Here is a 16089-nt window from a genome sequence, read left to right on the forward strand (position 1 = left end):
TGTGTGTTTGCTGGTTTTGCTAAAACACACGAGTGATTGGCTCTCAAACATAAAACCACGAAACAACCATGTTCCCACTAACATGCAGGTCTGAACCTGCAAAGAAACCACTGCTTTTTTAAATGTGTCTGATCTAAACCAGTCGAGTCACTGGCGTCCCAGAAGCCCCTGCAGCGGGGCCGGTCTGGCCCATTGGATGGCTTTGCATTGTGTTTGGCACCAGAAACCATTTAGATTCAACTTTGATTAAGATGTCAGCTTCTTCACAGGACTGCACGGCACTGATCCAGAACAGGTCCCTGTGCTGATGATAACATGCGTATGTTGCAGTAAATGTTCTCAGATGCTTCATGACTGAGTGTTTGGCTGTGACAGTAAGGCACATCACATGAGCCTTCACGTCGTCCTGCAGCTCACCTGTGCTGACCACACACTCTGACCCACAGGCAGTCCAATGGAGTGCTGGCTCAGGCGACACAGAGGATGTGTAAACGCTACACTCAGACATGTCGTGTTGTGTAGTTCCTTTACATATTTGGGCCAAACTCTGTCTTGTCCAGTATGGTGAGCTACAAACACTCAGGCCAATGGATAGATCTGACTTCACTGCTATCTCTGAATGTGTTTTTGTTGGGGCTCTTCAGACTGTTCATCCTGGGCTCCTATGACAGAGAAACCTACGTCCATTGCACCCTGGAGCTGAGCAGCCACCAGTGGAAGGAGAAGGCTCGCAGTTCCATCAAGAAGGTAAAGGAAGCTCGTTTCATAACTTTATTCTCCATGTCTGTCAGACATCGATGTTGTAATACAGGACGGTGGTATCAGCAATATATACAGTGGTCAAAGTAAGGACTGAACACAGGAGCAACTTTCTAAATATGCTGTTGATATAAAATTGTCACAGTAACAACCCACCCAGTCCACACATGAAACCACAGACGTGTAATACTGAGAAACGGCGCGGCGTCCTGTGCCTCCTCTTCACATCCCCACTTCTGATTGGTCCTGGTTATTCCCAATGACAGGACAGGTCGAGGTCATTTCTAACGCACAAAGTTACTCTGGATGGAATTTGGCCGTGTCTGGTGTCTTTCCATCAACGTTTTAGAAAATTCAGCAGTGCCTCATCCGAGCCAGGAGAGGGCGCTGCTGCACAGCTCTACATGAGCACAGAGAGCAGGCTGTATCGAGGGCGTTTTGATGAACTGTGTTGCTGTGTTGGGCTCAAAGATGAGACCCAGGTTTTTGCTCACATAAGTAGTTATATTTGCATTGGTACCAATCCAGTGTGATTGCTGAGGCCGTCAGCTGAGTTTCAGAAGGACACTTTTCAATTAGACTGATGGGTAATGCACAGATTATTTAGCAGGTGCTGCTTATTGGACACCTTGTCATAGTGACAGTAATGCAGGCTCATTTTGATTCTGGCTGATGAGATTGTCCCATTGTTGACATTTTACACGGCAAAGAAAATGTTCATGTCCCCGCGGCAAACCTTTTCTAATTGCTGCAATTTAGAGATATTACAGTTATCACATCCGGCTTGTTTGACTAATGAGCATTTTTAGAGGGAAATGTCAGACTTAATTTGTGGCTCTGGCTCCAGCCTGGTGCCCGTATACTTGCCACACACTCCTGGATGACATTTGCGATGCCTCAAAAGATGATTTCTATTGTGGTGAACAGTAATTGGCCTGTACTGTTTTCTCATGTGGTGTTTAATGACTTTGGGAGAGTTGCATTGTCGTCCAGCAGGGGGCATTAAAATCTCAGCACCAAGCGTTTCTTTTATTCAGCGTTTACACGACACGATCAGAGCATCAGGTTTGTGCCGCTGAAGTTCAGCTTTTTTATTTGTCTCTCTGTGAAATCTCACATGACGTGTGTGTTCATGGTTATAAGCAGCAGTAAAAAGACTTTTACTCACCAAAGCTGGACTTAGATGGTCTGTATGGACTACACAGTGTGCCATTATTATAAGCTCGTCAGCGCCACAAACACAGTCGACAGGTTGAATGTGTACGCTCGGATACGTGAAGACGAGGCCTAGCAAACAGAAATGTGCTCCGCCTGTATCAGTGTCTGAATATCAGGGATTCAAAGACTTCACAAAGGAATGAAAACGGCTGTAAAGCTGCTCTGTAGAGGACAGTTAGATGCTGTGTTTTCCTGCTGCTGCCTTTAGGGGACGCCACAGCAGATGCTTCCGCCTCACACTAGCGCAGCATCCTGTCACACGTGTGCCTTCACTGTAGCCATGAGTGTTCTGGGGTCTCCATCTATTGCTCCTGCCTGGCAGCTCCATCCAACACTCTTTGTCCAGTGTTTGTTTGCTGTCCCTCCATGAACGTGTGTTTATGGCTGCAGGAGGCTGAACTTTGTCCTGCACTCGTTTCTAATCTGCTCCTTCCTGCTCGCACCAAATCAAAGCCTTCCCGTCTTCAACTGTGCCGCCTCCAGCTCTGCCTCTCCCTACCATACATCATAGCAGGCCTCCATCTTGTAAACTGCACATTCACTCTGCTATCCTTCTGTCACAGCTAGACCCCGCGCCCGTCGAGGCCGTGGTCTACGCTACCTGCACTCACTCCTTCACCTCTCTTGTTTTCTGCTTCAGGTGTTTGACTCGAGATATTTAAACTTCACTGGCTGTAGTTCACGTGCGTTCTGTTTCATACCTACATTCATCTTTTCTCCACACCGTGCCTCCTCCACCCGCTCTCTAAGCTCACTGCAGATCACGGTGTCGTCTGCAAACATCGTAGTCCACAGAGACTCCCGCGTGGCGCGCTCTGTCAGCCTGTCAATCACCATTGCAAACATAAGGGGCTCTGAGCAGACCCCTGTTGTAATGCCACCCCCCCTCAAACCCATCTGCCACTCGTACCACACACCTCACTGTCGCTGCTCTCATGTTGTCAGTGCCTCTGTCTCCCTACCATATGCCTGTCCTGCAGTAGCTTCAAACACCTCTGCTGTCCTTCGTCCTTATAACGGCCCTCACTTTACTAATGCTCTGCGTATTCTCCACATTCAGACTGGTTGAGATGGGTTCCAGTCCCACCGTGACCCGACCTGAATAAGGCTAACCGTGGATGGATGGATGAGGGAACACTGTAATTGTCATCATACAATTGTTGTTTATAACGTTTAGAGCAATTTCACAGAAAGGTGGCACAAAGTGAAGGCGCTGTGTGACTCCAGCCTTGCTCAGTGGAAAGTGTAGATGCATGAACACACTCGACGAGCATCGCCACGAGCACAGGCCTCTCCAAGTGGACCCACTTCAAAGCGCTCGTGTCCCTTTTTTGTTAATGAACACATACAAATGCAGATTCACGGTGGCATTTGAGCCTAATTTATCAGACGTCTCCAGTCTGCATGTCCCCAGCAGGACTCTGTAGTAAGGATTAAAGGCTATACCATCTGGAAAAGGTCAAACCGCCATCTTTCTCTCCCTTTCCCTCTGTTGATTGCCAGATATGGCCGTTGCCTGTCCTGTGTTAATAGCATTTTGCCCAGTGTGAGCTGCTGCGATTCACCGCACTGTGTGTCTGCCGTCACGTAGGGGGCCTTCTCTATTCAGGCAGATCCCTGACAGTCTGTGTGACATGCTTATGTGATGCCATATCTGTTTCCTCGTCCATACAAACAATAGAAAGTGTCCATACGTGAACGAGACGTGCTGCGTTTTAATTAGAGCTCTATTTGTTCCGTCTCCTTTTCAGTTGCAGAATACGGTTTATTCACCGTTACGATAAACTGGTGCTGATAGCTTTGACATTTGGCTCGGTGCTTCTTAGTGTTTGCTTAATGATTCGTGTTACCCAGCTCTCTGTCCACACCTGAGCGTGTCTGACATGAGTATTTAGTACAAACTGAGACTTGCTGTGCAGACGTGGTGCTGCTGGGGGTGTTGTTCTGTTTATAACCTGCTGTCACTGACGGTTAGCTTCATGCCATAAGCTGCAGACGGCTATTTTTATATTTGCTGTAAGTGAATTGGATTTAATAGGACGCCAGGATTCACAGGTTTCTCAGCATGAACACATTCCTCATAAAATGGGTTTGAAATGTCTTCAGATCCCCTCGCAGCAGACGGGCTGGTTGGCGGTCTAACTGCTACGTTGTCTTTATCGTGAAATGTCGCGTTTTACAAACTGCCACTTATTGGTTATTCATCACTTAAACTAACAGCAGGGAGTGATGGCATAGAGCTTATTACAGGTAATAACTGTATAGTGTAGTATCACAAATGCACACATGTGCATGCGAAGCGTGTTCGTGCTAAAGGTGAAGGGGGATGGCAGTAGGCGGCTTCGTGTCTGTTGGGCGTGTTTGTACATCTGGCCTGCTCACCGGCCTCAGCTGATGCTTGCTGACAGCTTGACCAAAGAGACATGCGATGTGTGTATGAGCACACGTCAGGTGATCTACACGGTCGGCGGCTTTGTTGTGTGTGTGTGATGTTGTCTATGGCCGAGCTTCCTAAGTCTGAAGCAGAAACAGAAGTGAGTGCTGGCCAATGAGCCGCACATGTGCAGGCAGCCCTGATCCAATGATTGCTCTGTAAACGAAGCGGCGAACATGATCGAGTCACGCTTCATGTAAGAACTGTAGACACGGACCTTTATTGACCGCGTGGCTCATTATAAATGGACTGATTCTTAAATAGTGCTTTAATACAGCGTGCCTCATTCAGCCTTACATACATGAGCACTGCATAGTAGTATTAAGAAGAGGTTCGTGTGTGGATGATTAAAAACTCCATGTTTTAGCAACAGCTTTAGCTTTAAAAATCAGACTTTCTGCCTAAAGTTCAGTCTGCAGGACTCGGGTTAGTACTGGCAATATTCAGTATTGTCGTACTGAAATGAACAATACTTACATCTGTATGCCATCATATATTGCTGCAAAGCAGCAATGTATATCATTGCGTGTATATCATTCAGCACGTTGCCTTCACAGATGCTTCGTTTAGCCACTAATGCAGCCGGTCCCAGCTCCCACATCTTGAAAACATTTGAGAGCCTTGTCTGCAGCTGTCACCTGCTCCTCAAGACACAATATCTGATCCTTCTCCACTCTGTTTTACAGGCTTCTCACATTGCAGTCAATACTCACTGTGTGAATATTGACTGCACACACACACACACACACACACACACACACACACACCTTTCTCACCTCCTGCACCATTAGAGTGGTTGTTTGATGTTCCAGTGTGGCTGTCTTTGTGTCTTTAATCTGCTGCAGACACCTGATGAAAGGTTGATGAGCAGTACACACACACAGCCTACAACAATGACTCATCTAGTACTTCACTTCCTGTTCAGCATTGTTTGTGGGGTACAAATGATACGTCTGTATCAGAACATAAGAATGCAGTAACACCTTTTCAAAGGGCGATGACTTTGTCGTTCTTAACAGGATTAAGATTCAAACGTTGAACTTCAGAAAAGGAGTAGAAGTCCTGCACACACCTACTAGCCTGACGTATATGATGAGGACCTGTCTATGGTTTTGTATGTGCACTTTTTGCTACAGTAGCAATGACAGTGCAAAGAGCTGATAACTAGTTCAGCTTTTAAACTGACCTTTAAACACAAACACATTCATTTGTAAGTAAACAGAGTTCATGCAGAAGAGTTTAGTGCCAGTGAACATCAAGATCATGTGTTTGCCAGGATTGTGTCTCAGCTGCTGTGAGTGCACAACATTTATTATTATGTGGTTCACTAATAAACACAAGTCCATGTTTACTCTGCTGTTTAAGCTCCTGAGCAGGTGTGTGTGTGTGTGTGTGTCTGTCTCTGTGTGTGTGTGTGTGTGTGTGTCTCTGTGTGTGTGTGTGTGTGTGTGGGGGGGGGGCAAGGTTTTTCTGCGCAGCGTACCATAGGCACGAGAAAAGTTGTCGTACCATAGGCACGAGGAGTGTGTGTGTGTCTCTGTGTGTGTCTGTCTGTGTGTGTGTGTCTGTCTGTGTGTGTGTGTCTGTCTGTGTGTGTGTCTGTCTGTGTGTGTGTCTGTCTGTGTGTGTGTGTGTGTGTGTGTGTGTGTGTGTGTGTGTGTGTCTGTGTGTGTGTGTGTGTGTGTGTGTGTGTGTGTGTGTGTGTGTGTGTGTGTCTGTGTGTGTGTGTGTCTGTCTGTCTGTGTGTGTGTGTGTCTGTCTGTGTGTGTGTGTGTGTCTGTCTCTGTGTGTGTCTGTCTGTGTGTGTGTGTCTCTGTGTGTCTTCTCTCTTGTCACATAACTCTGAGCAGGCGTCTGCTCGGTGGTGTCAGCTGTTGTGCGACTTGTTGGTCCTCTTGTGCTGCTGTGATGAAGAATTTAAACTGATCCTTTGGCTGGTTGATGTGCAGTAAACACATGTAAGTGCTCGTAGGATCCACTGCATGTGTCCCAGCCTGAGTATAACATTCTCCAAATGACTGTCAGGTTATTCTGCACGTGCTGTCATGTGTCTCGCTCCGATGCAGGTCTTTAAATCTGGAAACCAGACAATGTAATGATATGTTTTCTCTTCTCAAAAACGCACAAAGGCTGGAGAAGAACCAAACTGTGTGCCGTGTCTAAATGCACAGCCATTAGATATTCAAAGGGCAGCTGAGGGAGCCGTCACATCTGTCACATCTGTCACACACAGGTGATGCATTCATCAACCATTTCCACGTCTCAATGAAATGGCCAGTTCTAATTCCATTTGACAACGGCTGCATGTTGCAAAAGGCTGATTAAAGACATGAGAGATTGGGCTCACAAGCTGTTTGTTACTTATCGCTTTTCCACTGAAACATTTACCTTGCAAGAAACTCAATAGACCAGTCAATACGTGCATGACACAAAGAGCCGCAGCCATATTACAGATGTGTTGATATTACTCTTTACAATGATTTTGTTCTGATCCTGGAGGTCTTTCAATAGCAAAGAAATGAGCTGTTAGTGGTCATGACTCTTAAAATTGGCAGCCGTCACTACAGGTAATTCATGTCCTAGCAGGTGTTTCTCACCATAAACACCAAATACAGAATTTGACATGTGATAAAGATGTTGTCTGAATGAATAGTTTGGTCTCCTTTTGGATCTGAAGCTTGTAAATTGATGACGTAGGAAAAAAGGATTTATCTGTTGGGACATTTTCCCTTCCTGCCATCTAATTACATAAATGTCATAGATTTGGCTTTAAGTGGTTGGCTCACCGAGGAGAAACAGCATGTTTAAAACGACACGGCCCAAATATCAGGACACGGCTGGTTTTACCTGTGCATATGTGCATCTGCAGGTTTCTGCAAAACCTGGTGACCATTAGTTTAGACCGCCGTGTAACCTATTCCACACTTCATGTTGGTATAACTGCAAACAGTCCAGAGGGTTGATGTATGGAATCGACAAAGACATGTCAGCTGCTGTGACGTAGGCTAGTCTGTTTTTCCTCTGCTGTGTAAGTGTTATTTAGAGCGATGGTAAGTATATTTATGGTTTCTACTTCTTACCAAAAATGATATTATGTAGGGTGCATTTATGCAGCAGCCCCAGATAAAACTAACATATTTATTGTGCTCTTCCTCCCCAAATCACTGTTTGTGGCTTTAAGTAGCTGTTTTCAGAGGGCCGGCAGCGAGGGACACTAAGGATTGTTCCCTTTTTTTGCTCGTGGACAGAAAGTGAGAAAATGTGCAAATGCAAAAACATGACCAGTAAATGTTACGTGGCCAGTCGGTCAGATTGGCCCTCACAGATGCAAGGAGCAAAATGACATTTGAGCAGTCGTTTGAAGCAGACCGAGGAGAGCGGTTCAGTGGCAGCACCGAGCATCAGCGCTTAAAGGAAAGGAAGGACTGAAATGCCAGTTTGATAATGAGGGAAGTGGTGTCTTAATCCTTTCTGAGCCAGAGTAGGTTTGAATTTTGTTGTCATTTATTCAACTAGCATGATGTAGCAGTCTTGATAGATCATTATTTTTCAATGCCAGGACAAAGACTGTGCTACAAAAAGAAACTGCGTGGGCGACCACACCACTGTTTCTCTCCATACAAGTGCAAATTAGGCAAAACACCTTTTTGTTTCCCCCTGTCTCCATAACAACTGCTTTGTTCTTTAAGCTTTTGAAACTGGCTTCCTATGAAAAAAACGGCAACTTGAAAATTCATATCGAGGCGCCCGGCACATGCATATCACTAAAGTTTACAGCGATCACATAAGACTGGAGAAAAATTAATATCTACCCAATTAGGGATGGGTATCGTTTAGGTTTTATCCGATACCGGTGCCAAATCGGTACTTTTGAAATGGTGCCGGTGCTCAAACGGTGCTCAAACCGGTGCTTAAAGAATGGAGAACACAAAATTGGTCCAAAAACCTCTCATGTTCAGCTGGTTTTTTGTAAAAAGATAACAATGTTAGCCTTTTCTGCAGCTATGGGGCATATATGGCATCACTCTTGGCTGGAAGCAGTGCTTAAACAATGGAAAAAACACAAACTTTGTCCAAAAACCTCTCATGTTTAACTGTTTTCCACTTTTTCTTTGGTCATTTTAGCCTTTTTGGCAGGGTGAAGGGAGTATCTGCCATCAAACAAGAACACAGCCGCATGTAGCTATGATGATGTTTGCTAGTTCACCTTACATGCATTAATGTAATAACGTGGTTAGCCTACTCAACGTAAATTACACACGAACAACATGAAGCTACTCACGCAGAGAAGAACGGCTGCTGCTGCATCATCATCCTCATCATTTCTGCTACACTGGCAGGGCGGGGCCAGGACTCTCCTCTTCGGGTTTTTGGGGATGTTGCTAACTCCGGGTCCGATAACAGGCACCACACCCGCAGTAGATGTGCTCGGTGTGAGGTCTCGCAGCAAGCTATCAAATACGGCGCATTTCTCGGCTTTTAAAAAAAACGCTATGCGTCGCCAGGTGTTTCATCAGATTCTTGGTGTTACCTCCTTTGACAGTATCACAGTATCACCTTAAAGCACTTGTTGCTGCTGAGTTTGCATCTTTTGCTGTGAAGTACAGCCAGACTTTTGACCGCTTCGCCTTGGACATTTTTAATCTGTAGCTCTGCTCTAACAGAACGTACGTACCTGGCCCCGCCTACTATCCTCGGAAACGTAAAATGATTGGCTAGAAGTGTATCACAGCTCAGGAAAAAAAAGCACCGAAATAAAGCACCGAAATGTGCGCTGCTTTTCGGTCTGGTTACTACCGTTTATGTCAGAACCGGTGCCATCATGGCACCGGACACCGGTACCCATCCCTACACCCAATACTCTGTCAACACCATATATGTGCAAAACAGCAGTTTATTTAGGTTGTGGGGTTGGTTGATACGCTGAGTGGACTCAGTCAATCATGAACGCATAAAAGAACCACCTTCAGCATAGAAGCTGAATCAGAATCAGGTGATACATTATTTTAACTCTGAATGCAGCTTTGTTTCCAATGCTGACCATGTGTGAGTTCAGTGTATTTAAGGATTGAAGATGAGACTTTATTGGGAAATGTGTGCGTTACCACAGCTCAGGCACAGCAGCAGAAGAATACAAAGACTATAACATGTGTACAGTGGTAGCTGAGGTTCTGTGCACATGCACACCCAGTATGTGTTCTGCACACAGGGTTGTGTAAATTTGCATAGCATACATATGTACATGCACACACGCACAATTTCACATACACCATTAACCTCCTAAGACCCGAACTCTTCCACAGCAGCAGCATTATTTCTCTTTGATCTTTGGGCTGATTGGGACCTGATGAATGTAAAAACAAAGAATTACCAGATTTTATTTATTTTTTAAACCCGATTTTTGCTTCTAAGAAAAATAAGAGCCACATATGAGGATCTTTGTTTAAAATTTCAATAGACCAGTAGCAGTATAATGTCCTTGTAAGTGGATATCAGGCCCTTTGGTCTAAATAACCCAAAATGTGATGTCCACATATGTGGACGCCAGGTCCTAGGAGGTTAAACGAAATAGTCTCACTAAATGTACATACATACAAATGCTTTGAAAAACAATCCAGTTTCATCTAAGCACCTCTTGGTGCATCAGCTAACCCTTTAAAAAAGTCCCCACGGGTTCATGTAAGGCCCTTATCTTAGAGAGAATATGTTCAGTCGTCCTTCGACTGTAACCTACCACTTGCCTGTGTGACTGTGTCTGAGAACACGTACTACAGAATATGCGTCACAGTTAAAAATCCTAATAGGTACCCACGTAAACACCTGAGCAGCTATTGGCCATGCAGCCTGGTCCTCAGCCCACTCCACCTTCGTCACCATCGGGGCTGCTAATTTGATGTGGCAGGGAATTGCTGCGTACTTGCCTCGCAGCGACTTGTACCCTATAACCATACACAAAACGATCTGACATGTGGTATTAGATTAAATTACCAAGCAGTGCACTGACAAGGAAAAGGATTTGCTCAACCCCACATCTCCATCTCGCACACACCCTCCCAGACATGCTGGAGACCAAAGAGACGTTCAGCTAGGCGACAGGAGGTGCTGCCTCAGTCTAACTTAGCCATTATGTCTGCAACCGGCTGTTTCTTCTTCTAGATCCTTATAAATATCGTCCTTCACTTTAGTGTTTGCATGACTCCATTCAGGTTTTCTGTTTTATTTTGGATTGAATTTTCAGACTTCTTTGTATATTCAAAGTGGATCAGCAAATGATTTTTAGCTTTTGAGTATCCTTATGAATTTGCACAATATAAATGACACTTAATGCAGAGGTTAAATCTCAAAGAGTCTGACAGCCCAAAGCAGCAACTCCTTGTAGGAATTTCTTCAATAGTAAAGGTCTGTGGCAGTGCTGACACTTTTTTCTTCATATTTGAAATAAAAAACAAACATTTTGATAATTCCCTTTCAAAATAAAATAGATATCTTGTTAAAGTGCATTCAACAGAATTAAAAAAGACCAATGAACCCTATCGGTGCACAAACCCACAGCAGTAACACATGAATGCAACATTTACGGCTGCACGCTCAGAGCACAGCTTTGTGCTTGTAATTAGGCATGGCTTCAGTTCATATGTTGATATCTAGGCTACAGTTACCCGGACATCATTAATGCGACAACTGACAGTTTTTTGGGGGTTTTTGGTTTGTTTTGTTTTTGGTTGGTTGTGTTTTGGTTGGTTTTGGCAATCCAAAGGCAGCGGTGAAGCGTGTTGTCAGTCGGTGAGCAACGAGAGCTGCTTTTCATTGAGTGAAAAGTTCGATTCACATGTGCACGCTGACCCAAACACACTGAGGATGACGACGGCTGCATTCTTAACGTTAAGACGCTGGTGTGTATGGACATCAGTCCAAAACTTTACTGGTCCGTTGGTGCGAAGATCCTGTGCCATGGCTACAAGTTCGAGGATGAACTTCCCCTCGTCAGTGGAAGGACCGCTTCCTTTGCTCTGGCCGATTAGTCCCCTTCTGCTGAAGGGGTCATTCAGCTGTTTGAGTGTGTCGCTCAGAAAGCCGACACTGGCCATGAAGCTGTTGTATGCGATTCAAGTGTGTTTCTGGTTTTTTGCCTGCTGTTGCAGAGGAAAGTTGCGATCTCCTCTTTGAGGTCACAGAAACGCTCCAGCCTTTGGACACCACCTGACATCATTGTGCAGTAGCAGGTCACGGTGCTCAGCAGACGTTTCTGAGAGCAGCATGCGGAATAAGTGGTGCTGGAGGCTCCGCCTTAACCAATCACGCTGTCCGTTTTGAGCTCTGTGCTTACTTACACAACGCCGTCTGATGGACAGTGTAAGGTTATCAGCACCAACCACGGTGCTGCCAAACTGCTCACTTCACTGCCATGGGTGGAGCTCCATCCGTCACAAGCATACTTCATATCCAGACCTCTGTCCTCGAAAAAGCTGAAATTTTCTCAAACATTATCTCGCCAGTTGTGTGTCCCGCTAACGGCAGTAAGCCATGAAAAACACGACACAACTGTGCGTTATCAGTTGTGTCTGTGGACTCATCTACTGCTACAGACTTTACATCAGTTTTCTTCAGGTTATCTATCAGCATTTCAAACACGTCTGACGCCACAGTTTTAACCCTGTGAATATTTGAACTGTCCTTAATAGCAGACGTCACGCTCACTTATACATCGTCATCATTTATCCCCTCATCCACCATGGCCAGCATGCAGCCTTTCACTGTTTCAGAGTCTGACAAACGCTGGATCTTCTTCGCAAACACAGCGGGACGCGCTGTCTGAGCTGCACATGACCTCGCCGTGGTAGTGCACCTCTGGTTGTAGATGCAGGGAAACTCTTTTGCAGGAAGCTGTTTGTCATTGTGGTGCCTTTGTAAGTTGTGATCTTTAGAAACCATCAGCATTGATCTGTGTGTAGTAGATGGTGCACTGTGGGTTGAATATTGCTAGGCTACTAGGTGTGTTGCGTCTGCACTATGCTGTTTCTGCCAGGGCCACAGGCAGACGTTGCTCCTGGGCCACCCTTTGAATGGGTTGCTTGTAGGGGCTTTGCTTTGCATGAACCTTTGAAATGGACTGGTTCTTATATAACGCTTTCTACTGTCAAAGCGCTTTATACAACTCGTGCATCCACGCAATTGTACCCATTCACACAAGCACTTTATCTAAGGTGCTTCTATCTAACATTCACTCGCATTCACGCTCCGATGGACGCATCGGAGAGCAACATGGGGTTAGTATCTTTCCCAAGGATATTTGGCATGTAGACTGGAGGAGCGTGGGATCGAAGATGTGAGTAGGTGATCCGCTCTACCAGCTGAGCTACGGCCTCCCTATATTTGAGGATATAGTTATTCTATAGTTTGGGCTCTCTAATTTTATCCATATAACATTTAATGAGCTAAATATAAATACTTTTGTAGGGATTTGTCTAAGCATGGAAACCTACTCTCATAGCATGTCTTCATTTTACTCTTTTGTAATTTAAAACGTAGTCTTTTATAAAAATAAAAAATCCAATTTATTTGTATGGACTCTTTGTTGCAGGAGGCCTATGATATACACCATTGTGTAATAGATGTCTTATCAAAGTGAGTGTTTTATTCATAGATCAAAGTAAGACTTGTCTGGGTTTCTGTCCTGCAGGTAAAGGAGACGACTTTAAAGCAGTGAAAGCTGCCATTTGAACATATTAACCTTTCATTTGTTCTCTGTGGCAGTGTAGATAAAAGAGGCAGGATTTCTAGAATAGATGGTGAATTGCTCCATTTACATGTATCCAGCTGAGGGTTGTGATGTTCTTTGTTTGTCTTTCCTGCTCAGAGACGAGAAACCGGGAGCTACTTGTTGTCTTAGTCGATGTTAACAAGGTTAGTTTAGACACTGCTGCTCAGCCCTCAGAGCAACTACCTCTGCACAGCAATTAAACTCTGAAATTTACAGAAGATACCTTCTATCAGAAGTCAGAGGAGAAAGCATCCATATATTACTTTTTATTGAACTTTGTTCACCCCGTAATTGTCAAGAATTTTATTGAAATCAACAATTTACATGGATGGATGCTTTATACAGAGAGCTAAGGTTACTTCAGCCCATACACCAGCATCTCTGCCCTCAAGCGACAGGCTAATTGGCCCATTGATATATGTAATGCATTGCTTGTTTTTAAGTAGAATTTTTGCGACTTAAGCAAGTCTTGTGTTCTGGTCCAGTGACTGACTCGACCTGCCTGCTTCTATACTGAGCAGTGACTTACTGAGGGCGTCAATGTTTTCTCTTGAAAAGTAAAGACGACACAGAAACGATGACGGTGCGTCTGATGCAGTGACTCTGGCTTTCATTACTGCTCCTGTATGTTGTCAGGAAACTGGCCTGCAGACGATGACTGTGGTGTCTCCAGTCTGAGTTGCATTGTTAGGGTAGTACAGGGTTGTGTGGCTTGTACTCATTAAACGAATGAAGTAAATTTACCTGTGTGAAGTGTTTTCTGTTGGCTGTTGGATACCTGGAGCAGAGTGTTTGACCAATGCACCCAACTCTATATTTATAGAGCTGAAGTGTAACTGTGAGGCGCGGTATGAAGAAGAAAAGAAAAAAAGCAAAGCAGAAATGAAGCATCGCCAAATATGTTTCCAAACCAAGCCAAACACTAGAACATATGATGAAGCACATCCTGCATTTGGCTTCACCTGCACAAGTGCCAAGGTAGGTCTCCCCGACAGAATTAGCTTCCCCTCCATCGGGAGCAGCGCTGGGCTCTCCAAACCACGGACCAACAGGATCCCACAGTCTTGATTTTTAGTTCACAAACACTTCTTATGACTAACTACTCCTGACATTTTGGAGGTGTTAGCTCCCCATACAGTAAAGTTACTGTGGGATACAAATAATATCAGGCTGATCCTGACAGTTTGTTGTAGGGCTGGCCGATATATCGAGTTTTTAAAAATATCGATATATTTTTATACGAGATATAAGATGTGACGATATCCTTTATATCGATATAGTCTATGTTACGTTATAATTATAGTTGTGGAACCACAAGTTTGCCTCTCTTTCGTCCACTTTTGTCTTTACGCAACGTTACTCGGCCTCGCCCCTCCTTCACTGAACACAGCTCCCCCTCCTCCCCCATCGCTTCACCTGCAGGCAGCGACAAGATGGACACGGCAAATCTCCGTTAACGAGTTACTGCGCATCGCCCCGTGCGTGGGGCTGGACGGCGTCAACGTGTTAACGAGCTGACCACGCTAACGAGCTGACCACGCTAACGAGCTAAGCATACTAACACCATCTGCACAGCCTGGAATCCTTTCATTCTCTCAAAAGTTGACGGTGTACCTTTTGTATGAATTCTGGTTGTGCTTGATGGCCGCGAACCGATGTAATGTGGAACACAGCGCTCAGCAATCTGTCAAATGTTTTAGTACAACTTTGCTAAGCTACGGATCTGCACCGCTCGATGGATTGTCAGAGCATTACGGCTACTAGTGATGGGTCGGTCGCGAGTGGAACGGCTCTTAGAGCCGGATCTTTGACGTGAACGACGCGAGCCGTGGTTTTTTTTTTTTTTTTTTTCTTTCTTTCTCTCGCCCTCTCTCTCCACTTTCTTCCCGCGTCACTCCGCGTGCGAGCCTTGTGCTTTGCGCTGGGCAGAGGGGGGAGGGGCGGTAGTTACACTCAGTAGCACAGGAACAGAGCAGGAGGGAGAGAGAGAGAGCAGGGACAACAGCGTCACATTAGAAAGGTATAGTAATCATCCACAACTATTTTCAGTTGCGGATGATAAAGGATTCAGAAAGTTTATTCATGCAGGCCCATATGACAGAGAATGTGCATCTTCTTTTTGTTTTCACATTTTAATTTATATTTAATTGTGTTGTGGTTTGCAGTGTTTTGTGTTGTTTCACTTTAAATTTGTTTAAAAGGAAAAAGCTGAAAATTTAAATAGTGAAAAGTTGAAATGTGAATAGTTGATTTTTGTATTATATGATTTATTTATTACATTTTATGTGGAGTGAATAAATAAAAGTATAATTATGGTGGCCCCTAGAGACAAAGCACGTACAAACTCCGAAGCACATAAAAACTCAAAACACGTACAAAACACAACAGAAGTGCTCCAGGATGCTAGGGGGCAGTGTTGAGCTTTTGTTACCTAGTGGCTACACAAGCCAGCAAGTACCAACGACCGGATTTGGTGTGTGGTAATAACAGGAAAATGAACTTTTTTTATTTTTTATTTGACTATATATGAATGCTTGTGTATAAATACACAAATACACATATGCTTTCATGCTTTCAATTGTGTAATTTACGAGATCTAGGTAGCTCTGTTTTGGAAGTTCAGAGCTACCTACATCACTTATGCTAGAAATGTGTTTTGGAGTTTGTATGTGTTTTGTCTCTAGGGGCCACTGCATATATTTATATATAAACATGTATAAATAAAACCACTTTTTTTACGTTAGTAATTCCTTTTGTGCATAATTTTATATTATTGTTAATAATAAATTAATTAAAGCAACAAAACAACCTGAAGAGCCGGTTCAGAGCCGAAAGAGCCGGTTCTCTAAAAAGAGCCGGAAATCCCATCACTAACGGCTACCGAGGAGCCTCGCGGAGTGATACGCACTGTGCTTCA

General features: G+C 44.5%; 1 protein-coding gene across 1 annotated transcript in view; it reads left to right on the top strand.

Moving 5' to 3' along the window:
• pdzd8 (PDZ domain containing 8) overlaps positions 1–16089 on the top strand; it is a 40163-nt gene that overhangs the window by 15091 nt on the left and 8983 nt on the right. Inside the window, exon 3 of the mRNA XM_026189446.2 lies at positions 645–747. Within this exon, the coding sequence (XP_026045231.1) occupies positions 645–747 (103 nt within the window). The remainder of the gene's footprint in view (positions 1–644; positions 748–16089) is intronic.

Source organism: Astatotilapia calliptera, chromosome 13, assembly GCF_964374335.1.
Source record: "Astatotilapia calliptera chromosome 13, fAstCal68.1, whole genome shotgun sequence".
In the NCBI taxonomy this organism is placed as follows: domain Eukaryota; kingdom Metazoa; phylum Chordata; class Actinopteri; order Cichliformes; family Cichlidae; genus Astatotilapia; species Astatotilapia calliptera.